A 21194-nucleotide genomic window follows, 5' to 3' on the forward strand; every position below is an offset into this window, starting at 1 on the left:
TTGACTAAACTCAAAATTCCAAGATATAAACTCTGATGAGCATAAAATAAAGTCAGAACTGTTAGACAAGTTTAATTTATTCAAATTGTATCTAATTCTTCCATAGTGACATCATCTTTTCTCTCTCAAGTCAGTGAAAAAGTAGATTCTGAAAGATGTTCGCAAATGTGTTCCAATTAAGTGTGTTTCTCTTACTCCATACGGTGAGGGAGGCGCTGGCGTTGATCGCTCCCTCTGAGTTAGCGGCGTAGCAGGTGTACATGCCCGTGTCCTGCATCACCACCGGTTGAACCTGCAGGCCGCCGGACTCCAGCAGGGTGAAACGTGGAATCTGCATCGAACCGCTGGCGAGGATCTGAGTTTCTGTTGCACACACACACACACACACACACACACACACACACACACACACACACACACACACACACACACACACACACACACACACACACACACACACACACACACACACACACACCAACAAACAAACCAGTTAGAGCTCAATATCTCGCTTCTGCTTCCATATAAGGAATTAATAGAGCATCACTATGCATGGTGTTGGAGCTCGGGATGATTTTATTACAAGCTTAAAGTTTTCCCAGAGGAAAAACCGCTTGCAGAGCTCTCTACCTTGTTAGGGGCCACTATTACATATGCCGCTTCATAATTGGGAATGCTATGGAAACGACTTCATGAATATAGTCAAAACAGTTGTAGAATTTAATGTTAGTTTTTTTTGTTACTCTTGCATGAAATTATCTTTTGTGTTGTCAATCGGATGCAACAAAGACATCTTAATGGCTTCCTGTGAAGCATACAACACACAACCTCATACATCAATTGATGACTCAAGTAGCAGCGAGAATGCCAGTAATCTGGCTGTAATAAGTCAAATATAGTACTAGTAAACATAACAAAACAGCAGGGCTAAGATGCACCCATAATACTGACATTACATTGTTGCTCTGTTCCAAAGCCTAGCTGGCTGCCTATGAAAACATTATTTTAAGGCAGAATATGTGTTATCAATGTGAAGAATGTTACAAAAAGTGAGCAATTTAATTATGATGCCTCCTAATAAACCTCATTTTGACTTAAATCTAAAGCAGGATCCAAAACCCATTGTGACAACCACAGGGACAAAATTTTTTAGCTACGTATTTTTATGTTACATCAAACTCAACTGCGAGTCAAGTGTCTTGTACAAAAGCTGTGTACAGAGTTTCTGCCTATGTAGAGGGCTCTAAATTGTTTGGATTCAAGACTGAGGGCCAGATGTACGTACATCTGCGAACGCAGCGTTAATAGCACCATTGCCAAGACGCAGAAAGCGCTTGATGTGAAACCGCAGTGTACGTGTTATGTACCAAACCTGCAGTTCATCAGGAAATCAGCGCCGAAATTGCGCGTATTTAAATGCATCTATCGCTCTCTACAATGTCGGACACATAAATGTAATTAATATGATTAGCCTTTTGCTTGACTACGTTATCAACCAGCTAATAATGTGTTGCTAATGTTCCATCTCAGACAACTGCCTTCGAACAATCAGTATCCTTAGAAACGATTTGAACAACTTAGATCGTCAGTGGAGAAAGGCATATAGTTCATCATAACATCATGATATACATCATATACATGATTCACATGCTATATGGTGAAATGTACCCGATTTTTCATATCAACAGAAAAATATACCGTGATAACCGGGCTTCTCTTGAGACTCCCATGCTTCAGAGAGGTCATAGTTAATTATATGCTAAACCCTGCCGGCAGGTTGACTGGTTACATTGATTGGTTAGTTTGTGACGTCAGAAACTAGCAATTTCAAACCGTGTTTTTGAGACGGTCTTTTTTTTACTGCAGTTTTGAGGAGAAAATACTCAGCAATGGTGTTGACTTATGCATTTGCACATGGTTTGTCTTAAAGCATATTAAAAACACCACATAGACATTTAAACAACATTAAAAACCGGATTTTCACCACAGGGGGTCTTTAAGATACTCCACTGTAGGTATTAGGGCAACCCCAGTTTGAAACAGAGCTCAGATTTGATTTAAGCCTCATTCATTAATGAATTCCAATTTTAAATGCTCAAATCAAACATCACATTGAACTAGCATTACCTCTCTTCCAGATGATGGCTGCTTTAGGGGCACCAGATACCTGACAGGTGAACGTAGCCACCGCTCCGTCAGTGACGGTGATATCGACCGGTGCCGCGGTGAAGTCAGGAGCCATACCTGCAGAACACAGTCACATTTTTAATCAGGACGAGAAAACGCCACATCCATTCAATAACCCCACATTCACGCTTAATGCAGTCCACCCACACACCCCCACAGGAACACGCAAATTATTACAGGAGGCCAAACAACAGCCAGTAAATTGTATTAAAACTATGTTATGTCCATCAAAACACCACTGATGCTTTTTATTGCGATCCGGGACATGTCTGCAAATTTGTGATTCAAATCGGAGGTAGTAAACAACTGGCATGCATCTAATTACACTGTTCTGATTGGGTGCCCAATGTGGTCGTGCAAGGTCATTTTTAATAGGCAGAGATGTGTAAATGAACAGGTATTTCCATTTGGAAAAGTAAAGCGTATTGCTACTTGAGAGCAAATGATCACTGTTTGGATGCATTGTTGAATATGTGCCATATTCATTTGGAGCAGTCGAGACAGGAATATAAAACACATCACAGCTTGGTTTCCAATTCCATTACATCATTTTTTATCACATGAATACTGATGCCACAGTAGGGCATGGCAGTATAACCAAAATCTTATATTATGCTATAAATCAGTCTTTTTTATTACAGTAACAGTAACAATTTAGTAATTTTTTAGTAACTATTTTAGTAGTCATTTTTAGAACTATATCTTTATCTTTATACTGTAGCTATACATATAACTATAAAGATATAGTCCTAGAAATCTTAATATAAAAGAACAGCACACTGAATGTGTCCTCACCGCAACTATAACGATAACAGCACAGATAAAAAATATCCTTGGAATCACTTTCAAAACGTTTTTTGTTTGTTTTTTGTCCGCCAGCTGATAAATGATAAAAACATTGACCACTCATTCCATGCCGAATCCATTCCACAAACCTTAGAATAAACAGAGCATTTAGACGCTAATATAGTCATCGTTATGGTTCTCTTTATAGTTATCATTCTTGGCGTGCCTTTACTTGTGACACATAGCAAAGTATTAAATTAATTAGGACACATCTTGTATTTACACATTACTCGCATATGTAAAATAAACCTCAATATCTCTCAAATTCATGTATTCTAAAGGTATGCCAGCGCTATCTTTCCTAGAGCACTTAAAGTGTAGATCCTGACACAATGATCCACGTTTAAAAATCAGAGTTAGTACGTTATTGAAAATCAACATGCTCAATATGTTCTGATGTTTTGTACGATGACCCCATCTCTCTGGAGAGATAAAGGCCTGGTAAGTAATTATGGACCACACTAACATTCATCCACTGCATTTGTCCTTGATCACTTTCGGATGAAACAGATCTATACAGGAATTATAAAACCTGCAGAAGAACTAACACAGCTTTGATTGAATTGCCGGTCAATGAGCGAGTCTAGATATGCACAATCAATATGCAAGAAGATATCTTCAGTTATTCAGAGCAGCATTTTTTTTTTTACCTCCTTACTTTTTTAAGGGCTGAAATGAATAGCTTATCTGTATTAAAGGCTCCTTATTCAAAATTGTTGTACTATTTTATTTTTACTCTGAAGTTCACCTTATTAGTGAACGTTTTATGCTCCAAAAACAGTTTTGGTTTTACATTTTTATTTTTCTACATTTTTCTGACCCCGAACATTGTAAGGACATTGTAAAACTTAAAAAAAAAATGAAATATTGTTATTTTTAATGAACAAGCTCCATTCCCCAAAATATTTGGCACAATCACGGACAATCGAATGATTCAAAGGTCAATGCGCCTGGAAGTTAAAATCATTACGGCAATCTACATGCAGTAAATATGTGCAGTCGGGGCTGTGGTAATTATCTGTGTGATGAGAGTGCTCCTCTGAGGGGGTCTTAATGTCCTCATGTACAGATCGGGGCAGTGCCCTGACAAACACTACGATGTAATCAACTCCAGACAGACCTCTCCACAGGGAGTTGCACTCTTGCATCTCTTACAGAAAGGAGTGAGAATCACATGTCTGTAGATTAGGAACAACACATCTGTCACGCCGAGGAACTGCTGTACAACGGCTGAGAGAAGATGCACTTTACAGCTGGTCACATCTAATACCCTTGGCAACGTGTTGATTGTTTGTGTGTCAGCAATTAATAACAGTAAGTCTGGATAAAGAATGCATGACATTCTCCCCCCCACCCCGGGGTCAGACTCACTCGTGACGTCCAGGTAAGTGTGGACCTGCGCCTCTCCGGCCGAGTTCCTGGCAAAGCACTGGAAGATTCCGACATCGCTGGGCTGTACCTTCCTGACCTGAAGGCCCATGCTGGAGATGACCCTGTAGCGAGGGTTGTTGAGTTTACTGAGGGGAACAGCATCTTTATACCACTCCAGCTTGGGCATGGGCACCCCTGTGAGTTAAAAACACAACATGATGGGTCATGAAGAAGGTCAGATGAAGGTAGCAATTGAACAGTTGGGTTCAGAAGGTTGAAATTAAATTATAAATGTAACCAGGATATTAAATATTTTATAGAAAAAAGTTTATTAAAAATTTAAAAACCTTTAAAAATGGGATGGAACTATATAGAAAGCTTAAAGGAACACTCCGACTTTTTGGGACTTTAGCCTATTCACCTTATCCCCCAGAGTTAGATAAGTCCATACATACCTTTTTCATCTCCGTGCGTGCTATAAGTCTGTTTGACGCACCCACCGCTAGCCTAGCTTAGCACAAAGACTGGATGTGAATGGTTGCAGCTAGCATACTAATCCAAATAAGTGACAAAATAAAACAAACATTTTCCTATTTATATGTTGTGATTTGTATAGTCACAGAGTGTACAAAAAACAAAGTCACATGAGACACAGACATATTTTAACCGTATAAATACTGGGAACTATATTCTCTGAAGGCGAAGCACTGCTACTTGGGCGGAGTGATAACCGCAGCACCTGAGACGCGCCGTTGTTTCTTCTGTCAACAAAACCAACGTGACATCTCAGGTGCTGCGGTTATCACTCCGCCCAAGTAGCAGTGCTTCGCCTTCAGAGAATATAGTTCCCAGTATTTATACGGTTAAAATATGTCTGTGTCTCATGTGACTTTGTTTTTTGTACACTCTATGACTATACAAATCACAACATGTAAATAGGAAAATGTTTGTTTTATTTTGTCACTTATTTGGATTAGTATGCTAGCTGCAACCATTTACATCCAGTCTTTGTGCTAAGCTAGGCTAGCGGTGGGTGCGTCAAACAGACTTATAGCACGCACGGAGATGAAAAAGGTATGTATGGACTTATCTAACTCTGGGGGATAAGGTGAATAGGCTAAAGTCCCAAAAAGTCGGAGTGTTCCTTTAAAAAAAACAGAAAAATATTTGATTCAAGAATCATGATGCATGAGGCAATATATATATATATATATATATATATATATATATATATATATATATATATATATATATATATATATATATATATATATATATATACATACAGTTGCAATCAAAGTCAAAAGAGCTCTCACAACAGCTACAAACTAATTGTTTTATTACATTGGAGAGACTATGGCTACAGCACAAGAAGATTTCCAAACCACTAAAAGTTCCTAGAGACACAGCTGGCAGCCTTATTCATAAGTTTAAAATTGGTTGTACTAGAAAACCTTTGAGGGTGTTGAAGAAAAAGCATAATATCATTAATTTGAATAAAATGTACTTTTGTACAATTTACTGCCAAAGACTTGCAAGATGACCTGATGAAAGGAGGAAAAAACATTTCAGTGCAGAGTATAAGAAAAACACAAGACAAGCATGACCTTCATGTTGGCACATCTTGCCGATTGCCACTCGTGACCAAGAAGGCATAAAAAGGCCACCTTGAATATGCTAAGATTTATTTGGATAGACATGTGGAGTTCTGGAAAATGTTTCATGGAGTGATGTGACCAAACTGGAACTTTTTGGACCCATGGATAAGTGGAATTTCTGGGGCAAAAAATGCAAAGCTTCTGAGCAGAAGAACACCATCTCCATGGTCAAAACTGGAGGTGCTCCAGTCTTGTTATGGGGGTGCTTTGCTGTTGCAAGAAGTGGAAATCTTGACTGTGTGAAGAACATCATGAATTCTAAAACAGGCAACGTGACTCACGAGTCACACAGTTTTTATTGTCTTTTTTGGGGCATAAGAACGATTTTTTCATCGAATCCTTTTATCATTTATGACAGCCTGGTCTGTCTTTGAGTATGCTGGTCACATGATTTGCTTCAAGTTTTTGGTGATCAATTAGTCAACCTGACCTAAATCCAACATGGCTGTCAGTGGTGCAGAACATTCAGATTTTGAGATAAGTAAATATATATTAAACTTACTTTTTTTCTGAAAAAATTAAGTAATATGTTGTTCATGTTGTTATTTAGAACGTTTTGAAATGTGACAAATGTGACTCCTGGGTCACGTTGCCTGTTTAGGGTATAAAAAAGGGATTAACCCTAATGTTGACCATTCTTTGTATTTTGAGTTAACATTTTTACAAATTATAAATTTTACAGGTTAAACTGATATTAGTATGTCTAGGTGACTATATCTTAGTATTGTTACTAGAATTGTTTGTAGCAAAAAAAATAATATATATATATTCTGTCACCCCCCTTTTTAAGAATGGACGTTAAAATGCACTATTCAAACTTAAATTATTGCAATGCAAGAATGCTTTGGAATATAGACCTAAGTTTGGTCTAGAAAACAGTCAGCAGATTATTGCTGAAGTGAAAGCAATTACAAAATTTTGTAAACAATTACAGTATGAACAAATGGAAGTTTAAACTTACAGTAAATCAAATATACTGTACTTCATATTTTTTCTTTTTTTTATAAAATATGTATAAAATATTTTTTTACTATAAAATTACTATACAATCAAAGCCATATATCTAACCAAGTTGTGTTCCAAATTTTAAGTTGATTTCACAAAAATGTAAGTTCCCATGAGATTTTGTTTAGGCATAATACCAAAAATAGCCGTAACATACATTCCATTGAATTTAATTATATGCATTATGCCATAACATTTTCATACATTTCTGTCCAAGTATAATTTCTGTTACAAAATATGGAACCTTGAGACTCAGACCTTTCTGACAATTTGTGTTTAGTCAAAATTAGAAAAGGTTTTGATCATAAATTATGAAAAATGTCAATGCCCAAAAGGGGAGGAGCCCAATACAATAATTTAGAGTACTGTTTCTATGGTAGCGCAATGTCCAATTTCAAACCGGGTTTCACAGGCTGAATCTTGAGTTCGTAAGCTTTTGAATGATATATACATTGTCAACATTAGATCAGGTAAAGTATAGGATATAATTGTTTTAAACATGCAGTGGCAGTAACAGTTAACAGATTAATGACTTGGTCCTTTTCTTATACCCTAATCAGGCAAAGTGACTCAGGAGTCACAACTTATAAAATCCAAAATATATAAACATTTTAAAAAATTATTTTGGATATGTTTTACTTAAGTCCAGTTGATATAGAAAATTACATGGAATATTTTTTTTGCTTATCATTTTCCACTCTTGCCTGGGTAAGGGTTAAAGTATCAAGCCATTTTGACATGGATGGTGATACCTTCTGTGCAGAGACTAAAGCTTGTGGACTTTCCTGCATATACATCAAAATCTACTGAAGCCTGGTTCAGGGATCAGTCGTAGAATATTCTTGAGTGGTCTGTACAGTCTTCGCATTTAAATCTGAATGAAAGTATTGGGTGGAGTTTGAAGAAAGCACTGGTAACGTGAAAACCAAAGATTATCTGTGATTTTCCAGCTTTTTTCAAGTGAGGAATGGGACAAGATTGCAGTGGAGAGGTGACAGAAGCTTCTAAGCACTTACAGGCTGCATTTATTGGAGTTTATAAAGAATAAAGGTTTCTGCACAAAATTTGACTTTTTTTACATGAATGTTTAGTGCCAATTAGATATTTTTTTTCATTTTTCATTAACTTTACATTCATATAATCACTCAAATATGTATTAATAGACTTTCTATAATAGTTTACTGATGCCTTTGTTGAATTGTTGTCAAGAATCATTTTGATTGCGACTATATATTACAGTTTTGTACAGTTACAGTCGCTTTGGTGCATTTCTCACATCATTATTTACATTTGCAGACAACAGTTAGTTCAACCTCCACAACATTTAGTCATTTGTGCACATCATAGTAGCAGTTTCTCATTCCTTCCAACAAATTGCAAATGCTTTTGGACATGCATCAATTGCTTTCACACAACTCTCTGCTGTTTTCTAACATTATCATTTGCTTTGGTCATGTCATTCAAAATTAACTATACTTGTGAATGCTGAATAGTCATTCCATATAAACGAATAGTCCTCCTTTCATTGCTTGAGTCATTACATACAAAAATGTTGAACTAGTTGTCAAAATCTGTCAAGCACATTTTACAAAAAAACATTTAATCTTTTTTTCCCCTGAAAATGTCTCCTAAATTGAACAATTTAGCCTCATGGAAGAGGGGTGAGGGTGAGGGTGCAGGACGGGGAAGGGGAAGGGGAAGGGGAAGAAGAGGCCAAGTAGGCGGATCCCTGATGAAATCAGGGCTACAATTGTGGATCATGTTGTCAATCACGGCCTCACAATGGCTGAGGCTGTTCGAAGGGTGCAGCCAAATGTTGGGAGAACCACTGTAAATTCAAACATTTCGTCGGGAGAACAGGTGTGTATAAATGGCATATCCCCAGTCTTGCTCCATACACAACATCTGCTGACTTTGTTAGACACTCTTTACAGGGACATAATCCCTGAGAATGAGAGGGGTCTAACTGGAGACCATCTGAGCAAGCATGTTGTTGTTTTGGATTGCATTGCAAGAGATGATATTCGCTGTGATGTAGATGAAATTATGTGGCCAGACAGAGAGGAACGTCTGGATGTGCATGAATGATACAGTACTATGTATGTTGTATGTTCAGTTCCAATATGTACTGCAATATTGTTTACAGTTGTGCACAGCTCTACCCAAAGGGAGTTTATGTTTGTTGTAAATAAGGGTGTATTTTTTCTTTTGCACAATGCTGTGAACAAATTAGAATTGCAAAGAGCATATGCAGTAAAAATGTGAAACATTCAGTGTCTTGTAGTTACCTCACTAAATACAGTAATGTGTAACTTTACTGTATTTTTCAAATGGCTGTGCAAATAGTATATAGTGCTGTCCTGAGCATTTTCAGGTAGTGTCACCAATATCTGACTTTTTTGCATTGGAAAACATTTACAGAGTAAACTGTCATAATGAAAACATGACAAAGCCATTTGACTATCTTGTTCATAAGCAATGGTGTCAAGACTTTTCATCTTGATGACACTGACACTTTCATTGACATGAATACTTGCTTTTGAGGAAAGAGCTATCCATTTTGAGCAAGTGACACGCTTTTGCAGGTTATCAACTAGGTTTTGCAGTTTGTACTAATTGTTTTGAGAACTGCATTAACTGTTGTGCAAATGTAAATAGTGATGTGAGAAATGCACCAAAGCGACTGAGAAAAACTGTATTATAATTATGGCTGATCACTGACAAAAGGCCCATCACTAAAGATTACATTTAAGATTTTTTTTAAGATTAACTTTAAATGCGTGTTGGGTAATATAAATGTAAAAAATAGAGGAATTTAGCATGCACAATTAAATATCCAATACCTACCAACATGATAGCCAGACAGATGACAGACAGATATTTAGACAGATAGATGATAGTTAAATATATAGACAGAACGACAGACAGATAGATAGATAGATAGATAGATAGATAGATAGATAGATAGATAGATAGATAGATAGATAGATAGATAGATAGATAGATAGATAGATAGATAGATGGTAGATGGTAGATAGAGAGAGTGACAAATATATAGATAGATAGAACGACAAACAAATATATATATAGAACGACAGACAGACGGATAGATATATAGATAGATATATAGATAGATAGATAGATTCAAAATAAAGCCATCCAGTACTAGATAGATAATTGTTCAAAATAAAGCCATCCAGTACTATTGGTATATTGTCTAAGGCGGCATTATATTGTATAAACTTCCCAGTTTCAGTGAATCCATTTTGCTAACGTGAAATCACACTATGTTTATCCCCATTCTTCCATTTGGAAGCGAAGGCGTGTGCCGTATGAAGCCACACAGACCGCGCTGGTCTAAACACTCTTTATTATACACACTCAAAGGTCTAATTTTGAAAATGCTAGATGCTCTCTTTGTAGGATATAAAAAAGATGAAGTGTCAAGTGGAAATGAGATGATCTGAGGCCTTAAGCCTCCAAACAGATTCGGCTAGCACACTTCTAAGAATATTCCGGCAGCTTGGAAAGTGCACTCTCGGGGGGGATGATTTAAGTAACGGCTGAAAGAGCTAACAGAGAAAATCATCACTCGCTGTGGCTCTCGTCTGTATCAAGAGAAGGCCACCAGATTGTATTATTCAAACTCATTTAGCACTCTTCGCCTGTGGTTAACGGCTGTATCAAGCTCCACTCGGCACCAAACAGCCACAGACTTTGGCGTGCAAATTTTCCAAGACGTATCAAGAGAGCGAGGGGCTCTGAGCATGTGTTATAGTCTTTTCCTTGATCCTTTAGAGCTGGAGACTTCTGATTCTGCTCTGGAGAGATATAACTTCTCAAAACAAAAGGATTCCTTTCAATCCAGCCACATAAAAAAGTGAGAAGAGTCCCAGAAGCAGCACATAAGAGAGGTAATGGATTGATTCCACTTTCTGCTCTTGAGGATACGGCGGGGCGACTCGCTTGTTTTTATTTCTCACAGCCCATCTGATGCTGAGGGATCATTTTTACCCCTCGCTGAAATTGCAGCTGAGCCGAAACTGAACCTCAACGGACAAATATCATAAGTACGGTTAAAACAGTTGGGCTGACTTTCCATTTCAGCACTATTAGAAAGCTAGAGAATATTTCTGAAAGAAAACCAATACCATTTCATCAGCCATTTTTCCACGCCATAATGATAATGGTTTAAGCCCCTTCCCATCAACACCTTATATCTCACAGCTAATCGTAAACTCTTCGCCACTCGTCCGAAATGCTGCCGTTTGTCTTTGGCAAAGGGATGCTGACATCCTCTAAATGTACCGATTTTATAAATCACCCCCAAACAGAGCAGGACGCAGCTTTTGGGGTTGGTTAATAAACCCGCACGGCGCTCCTGGGAGTTAATTCACAAGGGTGGGTGGCAGCGGAAGGAATACAATGCGAAGATTGCTATAAATACCTTTACATAACTAAGATTACTGACTACAAAAGCTCAGAGTGCTCGATGAAGCGCATGGATCAGAGGGGGGCTGAAGTGTTCTGTGTATGTCTTTTATGTGTGAAGCATATTGGAGAGTATACTTTTAAACCTCGAATCAATCCAGCCCCCTCAGTTTAAGTCCTGCACGTAAAGCACTCACCTCGAGCTTGGCACTGGATATCCACACTTTTCTCCACCTCTCCCATCATCTTCCTCCTGGGCTCAGCGGTGAAATAGGGTGCTTCTGCAAAAGCAAACAAGCTTATTTGAGAACACTGACATTTCTCAACTGAATACAAAAGAAGGACGTTTTCAAGGTATTGAAATTCATAAACGGCTTCAGAAATAAGCAAGTGATTCAGTCAGTGGAATTCAATGTATTTTCTTAAAAACTGTATTTTTGTTGAGCGCAGATGGGAGTGGGACAAATGTATTCCCTTTTCTGTAGCAACTGAACGTTTACTGGAGCAAAAGTAATGAATTCATAAACATTGTCAAGATTGAAATGCTCGGCTTCTGTGCTTAATGTAGTCACGTGTCTTCGGGAGTCAGACATGTGGAAGGGTCACATTAAGACTGAGAGCACTTTTGGGCATGTTTCATTCACTTCCCTCACCTAATACACAACGTCCTCTACTGTAATGTTTGGACTTCCTGCAGAGGCACAGATGGCCACTGAAACTTACATTATAGATTGCATGCTTATAAAACATCTGTTATGAGTCTGTAATGAGGGAAATCGGCTATGTATTATATTCACATTATACTGTAATCCGATCTGTATGATTATTATTATTTTTTTTAAAGGAATGGTTCACCCATAAAATACAATTCGGTTATAGGGATATCACAGACTAGTCAACTTTAATGCTCTGCCATGATGCTTTAACCCCTTAAGCGGCACCCCCCTTTGTTTAAATAGACATGAAAATGCACATTCCGAACTTAAATGGTTGTAATTCAAGAATGCTTTGGAAAATAGATGTAAGATTGGTCTTGTTTTAAAGAAGACATTTGGCAGATTTTTGTAGAAGTGAAAATTAAGGAAGTTAAACAAAAAAAGTTATAGTTTGAGTTTATGAAAATGTAAAAAAAAATATTATTCATATTTTATATAAAATATTTTTTTTTTCAAAACCTGGAGGACTCTAAAAATACAAAAAAATCTAAGCCAAAAATCTAAACAAGTTGTGTTTAAAATTTTAGGTTGATATCTCAAAAAATAAGCTTTCAGTGAGATTTTCAGTTGTTTGGGTTGTACCAAAAGTTGTACCAAACTTTTTCACTAGTTGACATTACTGCCCATATAAGGGCACCTCCATTTCCATATGTTGTTTGAGTGATCTGAACCATTATTTTTACAATTTAATGACATAAATGATATAAATTTTCATAAAATTTTATGAAGTAGACATCCTATTCAAAAGTATAGGATGGTTTGGCACAAGTTTGGCAGATTTTAAAATGAATTCAACCTCAAAGAAACACAAAAAGAACATGTATGTGCATTATAGCTCGCTGACACTTCACGAATGGTGAATCTTTTCTTTTTTTATTTATATTTAAAACATGTTCAGACCTTTTTTTCTAAAATAATTGAATGGATGCTATCTTTTGAACTCTTGGCATGAAAATAAACTGAGGTTTCTACCATTCTTTCATGATTTTTCATGTTCATCACTATTTCAAAATAAAGGTCTGAACATGCCTTAGGAGTATGAAAATATTCTTGTTGCAAATTGATAAATTACGGCTCCTCTGTCATTTATTTTGAAAATCAAAATATGTAAACTAGAGATTGTAAGCTTTCAAATGATATATAGTTTGATATCAAGATTAGTTTAGGTTTAGTATAGGATATTACTGTTTTAAATATGTAATGGCTGTGCCAATATAAGGGGTTAAGCTTGACCTCGAGTAGTCGCTGGTCATGGCCTATAGAGGGCGCAACAGGATAAGAAAGTACTTTTATGCTCCGTTTCCAACAGTAAAAATGACAAATAAATGCATACTCCGAGAGTGTTCCACAAGATATGTTTGATTTACCATCTCAAAATTGATTGGGAGAATACACGTTTTAAACAGCTTATTGTACATGTGAGTTAATCGCCGTTCTAAGCTAATGCGCTGCTGCATTGTAACGCACACACATACAGACAGTACCTCGCACATAACGCACAGATTGCGCGCACAGAAACATTCAGTAGTGCAGAAATGTATTGTCAACACTGTTCTGTTATTTATCAATGAAATAGTTTAGAAACTGAAATGTTCTAGCATATATTTCTAAACTAAAAACCACAGCTTTACTATTAGTAGAGAGATGCTGCCACGCAATCGCTCTCTCACTAATGAATTCATATAAATGTAATCTTTACTGTGCTACAGTATCTGTATCGGATTTAGAATGAGCAGAAATCTGCGAGAAATAAAACAACCCAAAGACAAAAGAACTGATAAAAATAAGCTGTTATGTAGGAGCAATAGTCTTGCAGGCAACGCTGTGTCATGCCATAGCAGTGCAAAAGGAAACCTGGAGGTTCAGGCTTAAATGTTCATTAATGACGTTATCAGCGACTACTTGACTCAACTTTAATCACATAAATGTTGACTTTAAAAATTTGTCCCTCACCTCTATGTTGTTACAATTTTTCAGTAGAAAAGTGAATTGCACATGCGAGAAACCCAAGGGAGCGGTCCTAGCAGACCAATCACAGCGCTTGTGTTCGTGGAGAATTGGCACGTTGTTACATTTTTGGAGAGGTGCACGTCAGGGTACGCCGAAGGGTACGCTTGCTACAAACAGCCTACGATGTAGCTGCGGCGGGAGTTCGACGCAGAAGTATAAAGTAGACTTTAGTGGTACAACAGTTTGACACTAGGGAAGTACCCTTAAAGGGACAACATTGTATTTTGTTTTGCCCATTAAAGTTTAATAGAAGTAGCTTAATGATATTACTACTCTAAATTACTAATATATACCTTTAAGGCATATATGTGGTACAAATTTGCCCTGTTAAGGGTACTGGCCCAGTAACAAGCTGTTGTACCCCAAAGGGTATGATTTTGATTTCAGTTAATCTATTTATTTTTTTTAAATGTTAAAGGTGCTCTAAGTGAAGGCCAAAATATTTTTTGTCACATACAGCAAACATCTCCTCACTATCCGCTAGCTACCTGTCCCCTGAACACACTGTAAAAAAACGCGGTCTCTGTAGACAACACAGGCTCCACAAACGGCAACAAAAACAAACTGGGCTAACCCGTCCACGAAACATAACAAAAAGTGTTCCAGCCAATCACTGGCAAGAAGTATTTGAGGGTGGGTCTTGGGGGTTAGTGCGCGTGCACATGAAGGGGGTGTGTGAGTGAAGGAGAGAGAAGCATCCAGAGGGAAGTTTGAATAATGGCCGACACACGACCAAAGAGACGATGTTCCGTTGATCAACTTACAAAGAAGAGGGAAAATGATAAAGAATGCGCGAAGTACCGAATTTACATCGGCAAAGCATTCGAAAGATGGCGAGAACTCCGCCGACAGAAGGGCTTCAAGTCCAACGTTCAGGTTGCTCTGTTTTTGCTTGACAGGTGGGTAACGTTAATTTTTTCTTCTTCTAAATTGACGCTTATGTTCGCCAAACCCACACAAGGATATAATTAGCTAGAACTATGCAGTCAGCGTTAACTTTGGTGAATACAACATATGTTAGTAGCAGCTAGAGATCAATCTGTATTGTAAATGATCAATCAAATTAATAGTATGGCGACAATTTATGTGAATGGTTGTTTTTATCCACTGTTTGTTATGAATTTGAATGTTCATTTATTGGAGACGAGATGAGGAGGAGGGAGGGTCTAGCTAGCCTCCGTTTTGTTTGACAATAGTTCGAACGTCAACAAGAAGTGACGTCACCCACGATCGCTTAGAGCACCTTTAAAGTACAGGTTAATATGCAGAATCAACTATAAGTATACACTTCATAGTTTGATTTCCCTAAAAAGTATTAACACTCTGTTACACTTAAAAAAAAAAAAAAACGGTTTGTTTGAGTATCCTGATCAGCCTGACAACAGCAACACTGACTCAACCAATGGTATTGGGGCTGGTCTATCTGTTTATCTGTCCAATGGCAGATGAGGGAAGTGGTGCAGAAATGACACACTGCACCTTTAAGTTGTTATTCACTGAAAATGAAAATAACACTGATTTGGAGTGACAGGAAGGAAAATAAACTTTTCATTTTTGGCTTATTCCTTTAATCAGTTATTTAGATGCTTTAATCATGGAAATCAGGGCGAGAAAGCACATTCATTGATTTATTTTCTATGAGCTATTTCATAGATCTCCTTAATAGTTTTACAAGAAATTAATCTCTTATAATGTACAGCTTAAGAGAGATATTACTGTAGAGATTTGTGCTTGAGAGACATAACTGTGATGCATGTTTCCCGAGAAAAACAAGCAGACCATCAAAAATCTGAAGTGCATTTTTTTTTACACAAATAAGCAGATGAATAAATGCATACTTAGAGATCTTGAATATAATTCAGACACCCAAACAGTCACTAAGCTCCTGACTTATGTGCAGCACCATACTGACAGCCCACATTCATCAATTCACATCCACTCAGTCTTGCCTAGTGTAATATATTCTTCCTGTTACGGATTCGTCTGTCTATACATATGTATTGGACTTCACATGGAGTTCAGAACACCTGTCAGCTGGACTCTCAAATGGACACCGATGTGAGGCATAAATATTTAATATGCTGTTTAGCTCAATGGGTTTCCTTATATAACTGTACAGAGAAGCAGTACTGCCTGTACTCAGCGTGTGTTAAATATATGTACTGTAGCTATAAATATATTTAAATATAAAAGACGGGAAAAACTTAATTCAGCCTGACACAAACATTAATCAGAGAAAACGTAGAGCGAAATCATTCGGGAACAGCTAATTAAGAAATTGAGAATCTTGTTGTATGCTACTAGCACTCGCTAAGAGACGAAGACAAATTTGGACAATGAATTAATATTTGCCATGATATATAGTTTACAAGTGATACAGTAGGCCTTATGGTTATACTTTATTTTGATGGTCCACTAGTAACTTGTCAACTGCATGTCAACTAACTCATTAAAATATTAGTAGGCTGTAATAGAGTTAGGTTAGGGTTCGGTGTTAAGGTGCAGTTGATAGAATAAGTTGACATGTAGTTGCAAAACTACTTATAGTCAGTAGAATGTCTGTTGGGGAACATCAAAATAAATTGTTAGGAGATGTTAAGCAGTCTACTAATACTCTAATGAGAGTTAGTTGACATGTAGTTGCAAAGTTACTTATATATCATGGGAATAAAGTGATACTGGCCTTACAATTGCAGTTAAATTACTCCATACTTTTTATTCAGTTAATCTAAATAATGTGCTTTGTGTAGTTATATCAAAATTTGTTCAAGAACATTATTTATTTATTAGATTTTTATAAAAAAAGAATTATATTAATATTTAAAGTATTAATACATTAATTATACTATTATTATTATTATTATTATTAGACATTTTTTTTTTCAACAGCATCACTAATAATGATATTATTATATAATAGTAATAATATTAAATATTAGACCACTTTTATTTTAACGATAAATTAATTTTACATTTCAGATGAGGTAGAAATGGCTTCTTTAGGTACCAATCTACTCTATTAAATTAACATTCTTTTAATGTAACACACAAATATGTTTGCAGATGCAGCTTCCTTTTTTCTAATGCATTGAGCTGTCCTAAAGATATAATAACTCCAACATTTATCTCCTTATTTCAACAAAAGACTACACATTATGTGCACTTTCTGTTTTTTAAGTAAATCAGAGGACTTGGAAAAAGGTCTAATGGCACTTCAGCGGTGTGTATTCAGGAAGATCCTAATGTGTAGTATTACCTGGTGATATTCTCATAGAGCGCTGTGACCGATAACTCTCCTAAAAGCTCTTAGCTCAGCTAATACAGTGTGTAATTTGAGGTTTTATGAACAGTAATGTAGTGCTATACCTATCAGAGCGCTTTGCTGTTCATCACTCCCCACTGAGTGGAACCATTAAGACGGTGGATTTGCTCTGCAGACGTACAGCTGTGAAAGCATTGTGTCAGAGAGAAGAAATGGAGCTTTTATTGGACGAGGTGATTTACCTGTGATAGTGAGGAAGGCTCTGGCCTCCGCCGGCTTCACACTGCTGTCCAAAAGCGAGGCTTCGCACACATACATGCCCACATCGGCACTGGTTGGATTGATGATGGTCAAGCGTCGACTGAAGGAGCCCACACCGCTGGCCACTTCCATGCCGTTTCTTCGCCACACCAAATTGAGCTTCTCAACCGGACTGTGGAGAACGACAGTGCAAAAATGTGATGTACTGAGCTTTGTTGTTGCGAACTTGTCACCAAGGTGACATTAACTACTCTGGACATGTAAGGTTTTGTCAAAATTGTAAATTAGAAGTAATAATAGGACCATTTTTCTAGCATACACTATCTTTAAAAAAAAAATTTAATTAATACTTATTTTCAGCAAGATCACATTTAATTAATCAAAAGTGACAGTAAAATTATTTATACATTTTATATAATGTAATAATGACATTTTATAGATTAAAGAATCAACATTGATATTAATAATAATAATAAATGTTTCTTGAGCACTAAATCATCATATTAGACTGATTTATGAAGGATCATGTGACACTTAAGATTGGAGTAATGATGCTGAAAATTCTGCTTTGCGTTACAGGAATAAATTATTATGAATAGAATCACAGAGAAAACTGTTTTTTTTTTTTATTGTAATAATATTTAACAATATTAGAGTTTTTATGATCAAACAGATGCAGCCATGGTGAGCAAAAGAGACTTCTTTCAAAAACGTATACAATAGTAAACATTTGAAGTTGATCAAAAAAGTTATTCAAAGATGTCAAGACAAGAACGGGTATTGTTCAAAATTCATGGATAACTCTGATGAATGGTTTTGATCCACTTCAAATGTTGACTACTGTATACGTACAGTATATATCCATGTTTCTGGGAAAACACGTTCAATGCACTGTAAGTGTTACATTAGCAACTTTTATAATAATGGCTTTGAAATGAAGGTTAAATGGAGAAAGACAGTCTGAATATTGATGGTTGTGAACCTGCCCGAGGTAAATGAGTGTCAAATGAACTGCGTGCTGCTGGGAACAGCGTGTGTCCACGAGTAGCCGTACTCACCGTGCATTAGCTGCACACTCCAGCGTGGCCTCACTGACCCCGGCCACCACCGTAGTGTTTCGGGGTGGAATTACAATGACTGGAGCCACAGGGTCCGCAGGGGCCTCTGAATCTAACCAGGGAGAAGGTTAAAAAAAGAGAGAACTTTAGATGTACATATGATACTACAAAACAAACCATTTTTTAAACCATCCTACGGTGGTTTGCTGGGCTTTCAGCCTGGCCAAGTTGATTTGGCAGGTTTGAATGGTCCAAAAGTACCCAAAATCCCCATAAACCTATCAAAAAACAAAACAAAAAACAGCCTAAACAGTTTGACTGGGCTAGGCAGGTTTAAGCTGTTTTGCTTTTTGTTCTTTCAGCAAGGATCAAAAATGCATTTGTGTTTAAATGAATGATCAGCTATGTCCCCAATTTGAAGTTAATAATATAAAACAACAGATTTTTGGGGGATCTTTACTAAATCAGCCAACATGCGTCATGGACTCATGGTGTTACCACTCAGAAAAAGACAAAACACAGAGTTCAGCTCTTTATGTTTTATGCTTGCCTGACACAGAATAATTTGAATAATTAATCTTTTGGCAGTGGTCCTGTAACATGCTCCAAACGGTGGGATTCCTCCCCACCCCCTCCTCCGGCTGTTATGCGAAGTCATTCTTGCATGAAAATATGCTTTTTACATTTTTAAAACGACCCAAGCACATCTCTCGTCTAATAGTGAAAAATTAAATACGGCCTATTAAATCAGCTTCATTCTATCCAGAGGAAAATTAGAGAATGTCTAAAATATTGAAATCTTATGATAATGAGGATTTAAATAACTAAGTCGAATGCTAGAATCAAGCCTTTGATGTCGAATTTGACGAAATGCATGAGAGAGCTGCCTAACTCAAAAATTGGAACTTGTCAGTAACTTCATGCGATACCGTAGTAAGTCCTAAAAGGGACGGGCCGCTCCAATTACAGTTAGCATCTGATGTGACTTATTAAATATGCCAAGGAGCATACAGAGGTCATAAGCACATATTCAGGATGGAGGGAACCAAATGTAATAGTTTAATTGAAAAATTGGCCAAGCTTTAATCTGAATATTGTCAGTGACCTTTAATATTCACAAAAAGAATATTAAAGGTCACTGCTAAAGATTGCATTTCGCTTTATGATTTATGTTTGTACTTTGGGCTACAATTCCAGCAAATATAACAATATTGCAAGGTTGAAGTATTTCTTGACAGAAAAGACAAACTTCTCTATGCCACATAAACACCATGTGGACTGAACCAAATGTTTCAGTGAGAAGGAAGCATAGAAAACATCCATAAATGCCTTAAAGTTCCTTAGAATTCTCACAAATCACAGATGTAATGCTTAATCTCGAACATATTTTAAATAGGAATGTGTTTCTTATAACCAAGTCTCCAGCGGGCTTTCGTGTTGGTAACAGCCGATACCGAAACAGATTGCATGGGGCACATGGGCCTCCCTCCCTCTTTGCAGATGGGGCAACTCTTTGCAATACACTAAGATATTATTGGAAGACTCATATTTGTTTTTGGAGCGGCAAGAGTGAAAATCCTGCAGTGTGATCATATGTGAGGTGTGAAGCATGAGATCCTCTGGCTGCCTACTTCTGCTTCAATGGATAAGTTGCCTCACCTGTGGCCATGGGAGGCAATAATCGTACTAAATTCATCAGGGATGCGGTAAACAGCCCAATTCCCTCTTTTTATCACATGATCACCACTGGACAAATAAACTTCATCCTTTATATATATATATGTGAATTATATTCGTTTATGAATATTAGGTTACATTATCTCATTTTCGGTGTATGCTTGTTATCTCTTCTGAGGCTCAAATTCATGTAATTGTATTATGACTGTTCTTGGGAAGCTGATTCTGTTCTTTGAATAGCTAGTCATGGGTTTGAGTCAAAGTAATACTTTGGGCCCTATCTTGCACCCAGCGCAATTGACTTTGTACACCGACGCATGTATCATTCCTATTTTGCACCCGCGCACAGCGGACTTTTTTCCTTCACAGACGCACGTCGGTAAATTAGGGAATGAACTTGCGCTCGCGGGGGTGGTTCGGCGAAAAGAGGAGGCGTGTTCCAGCGCAAAAGTTCCCTGGTGCTATTTTCCAGTTTTAGAAGGCAATTGCGCCACTGACCAGGAAAAACCCAGTCTAAAGACGCGTTAGTCATATGGTATTTTAAGGGCGCGTGCTTGGCCATAATGTAGCGTGTTGACGCGCATCCACTTTGATTCTCTAATATAAACAGACGCAGCAGTTTTCATTTTTGCAAATCATACATTATTACAAGGAAAAATATTAACACACGAGGGAAATCCTTGTTGTGTCCGTGAAGATGTGAAAAAAATTA

At 37.2% G+C, this 21194-nt stretch overlaps 1 protein-coding gene across 3 annotated transcripts in view; it reads right to left on the reverse strand.

Moving 5' to 3' along the window:
• Positions 1-21194, reverse strand: part of sdk1a (sidekick cell adhesion molecule 1a) — a 353385-nt gene that overhangs the window by 99566 nt on the left and 232625 nt on the right. For all 3 annotated transcript variants that reach the window (XM_079625487.1, XM_079625486.1, XM_079625485.1), the window contains exons 6-11: positions 18806-18917; positions 17729-17919; positions 11696-11779; positions 4405-4599; positions 2128-2244; positions 196-363 (exon numbers count right to left, since the gene is read on the reverse strand). In XM_079625487.1, the coding sequence (XP_079481613.1) occupies positions 196-363; positions 2128-2244; positions 4405-4599; positions 11696-11779; positions 17729-17919; positions 18806-18917 (867 nt within the window). The remainder of the gene's footprint in view (positions 1-195; positions 364-2127; positions 2245-4404; positions 4600-11695; positions 11780-17728; positions 17920-18805; positions 18918-21194) is intronic.

This window comes from Phoxinus phoxinus, assembly GCF_949152265.1.
Source record: "Phoxinus phoxinus genome assembly, chromosome: 1".
Lineage (NCBI taxonomy): Eukaryota > Metazoa > Chordata > Actinopteri > Cypriniformes > Leuciscidae > Phoxinus > Phoxinus phoxinus.